We start from the raw sequence: 1,931 nt of genomic DNA, 5'->3' as shown, positions 1-1,931 counted from the left end.
TTCGGCCCACGGAGGGCGGGGGCTGGCCACCACCAGCCACAGCTGCTGCAGTGGCTGTTGGCTGCTGATAGTACTGCTTGCTGTCATAAGCTACAGCTGGGGCAGTGGATCGAACATAAGAATAGGAGTCCTAAAAATTAAAAAAAGGGAAATCCTGCAAAATTTTCCTTTAAGTATATACCTGGAGTAAGAAAAGCCATTAGCAGACTCAAAAGATCAGTATATTTCTTCTTGTCTACTGAAGTAGATTTTTAAAAAAGCATTTAGATACAGTATATACAAATACGTGCATTAAATAATCTTTACACATACTTCAGGCTTGAAAGCAACCCTGATTGTCTTTTTCAGGCTTAATACAGGAATTATCCACATGCTCTTAAATCACCTTCCCTGCCACATTATTTTAGTTACTGAAAAGTAACTATTCTCACTAGTTTCTTCATAATGACTATATCAGACCACAAATACACAGATCTTCACAAAATGTGAATTTCTACGAACAACAATAAATTCTCAAGTTTATCAACATGACCCTATACTGGTTTTAAAAATCTCACCATTAACAATACCTCTTTTAGAACATGAAAATGATACTTTTAAAGCCTCCTTTACTTCGTGGTGTATCACCTAGTCCACTAATGACACCTAGTCTATAATGGCAAGTAGCCCAGTTGACACTTCCAGAACTCAGGAGATGGCTAGAAAGCTTAGAAAGGTAGGGCTTGGAAACCATTATATGTATGTACATACACATGTTCTCTCACCCTCAGCATATTTATGGTAAAGCATAAAGAATTGATCACCTGAGGGCTACCAAGGTGTGAACTACTATAGCTGTAATTTACCACTGTATTAAAAAAAAAAATTATTTCCAAGAGATACAGAAGTAAAATCTCACTTTCATACAATCTGTGTAAACTAGAATTACTTTTTTTTTTTTTTTAGGGAACTCTTTTCTGTCCAGATGCATTTAATGACTGATGTTATACGAGTGCCCATGCTACTGTAAAGCTTCCTATGTTACGATTCACTACCAATTATAAAAGCTGTATGAAATAACAGAGAACATGAAGCAATGGTATAGTGTTTTTAAACAAACCAAAATATTAATTATAATCTAGATAATGTCTTGATAAATCTAGGGCTAAAAAGTAAAAAAACCCAAACTACAGGAGACATACTAGTTCAACATCCAGAATTAAAACAGATAAACAGTTGCCTTTTCTGCAAGCTTGTAGCCACATGTGATAGGGCAGTAATGTCATAAAGGGCACCCCAAAATACCCAAATTATACTTCCTCTCCTAAGACCATCTTCTGTCCTCAAATGTTTGGCACCAGAAAGAACTACTGTGGCACACAGGAATCTGACAAGGGAATCATACCTACCTCCACTAAATTTTTTTATTGGAACATTTTTTTCAGCTACATTAGTTTAATGACCCAGCTTACCATAAGCCACTCGATCACTTAAGCTAGCTGAGGTAAGTACTACTCTTTTCAGCAGCAGTTTCAGAAAATTACTTGGAGGTAAACATCAGTTTATTGCTTACTGTGTCAATGTCCAAATCTTAGCTCCAGCATTACTAGTGCTGATAAACATCTACATGAGCCATAGCGTCTGCAGTCACTTCACATTCTACCAGTTTTTGCCACTAAGTAATTTGAGTTGCATCCACACGGTGATTCCCAGAAGAAAACATTTTAAGAATCATCCCATTCTCCTACCCAAAGAGGCTTCATCCTTTTCACATACCACTTAAAAATCACACAACAGAAATAAACAGTTTTTTAACCCACCTGGTAATTCTGCGTCGTGACAGGAGGTGGTGGTGGTGGAGCTTCTTGTTGCCTCTGTGTATAACCATAATCTGTGGCTGTGTGTGCAGTGGGATAGCCCCCGTAGGCAGCAGCTGTGGCAGCAGCTGCAAC

At 38.0% G+C, this 1,931-nt stretch overlaps 1 protein-coding gene across 1 annotated transcript in view; it reads right to left on the bottom strand.

The window, feature by feature from the left end:
• The window catches only part of ZFR (zinc finger RNA binding protein), a 55,601-nt gene that overhangs the window by 26,248 nt on the left and 27,422 nt on the right, over nt 1-1,931 (bottom strand). Inside the window, 2 exon segments of the mRNA XM_010008770.1 lie at nt 34-130; nt 1,800-1,931. The exon segment at nt 1,800-1,931 is cut by the window's right edge and continues 1 nt beyond it. Of these exon segments, the coding sequence (XP_010007072.1) occupies nt 34-130; nt 1,800-1,931 (229 nt within the window).

The sequence above is a fragment of the Chaetura pelagica genome, unplaced genomic scaffold, assembly GCF_000747805.2.
Source record: "Chaetura pelagica isolate M959 unplaced genomic scaffold, ChaPel_1.0 scaffold31, whole genome shotgun sequence".
NCBI classification, from domain to species: domain Eukaryota; kingdom Metazoa; phylum Chordata; class Aves; order Apodiformes; family Apodidae; genus Chaetura; species Chaetura pelagica.
Note: the sequence above shows the minus strand (reverse complement) of the source record. Positions and strands in the feature narration are given on the sequence as shown.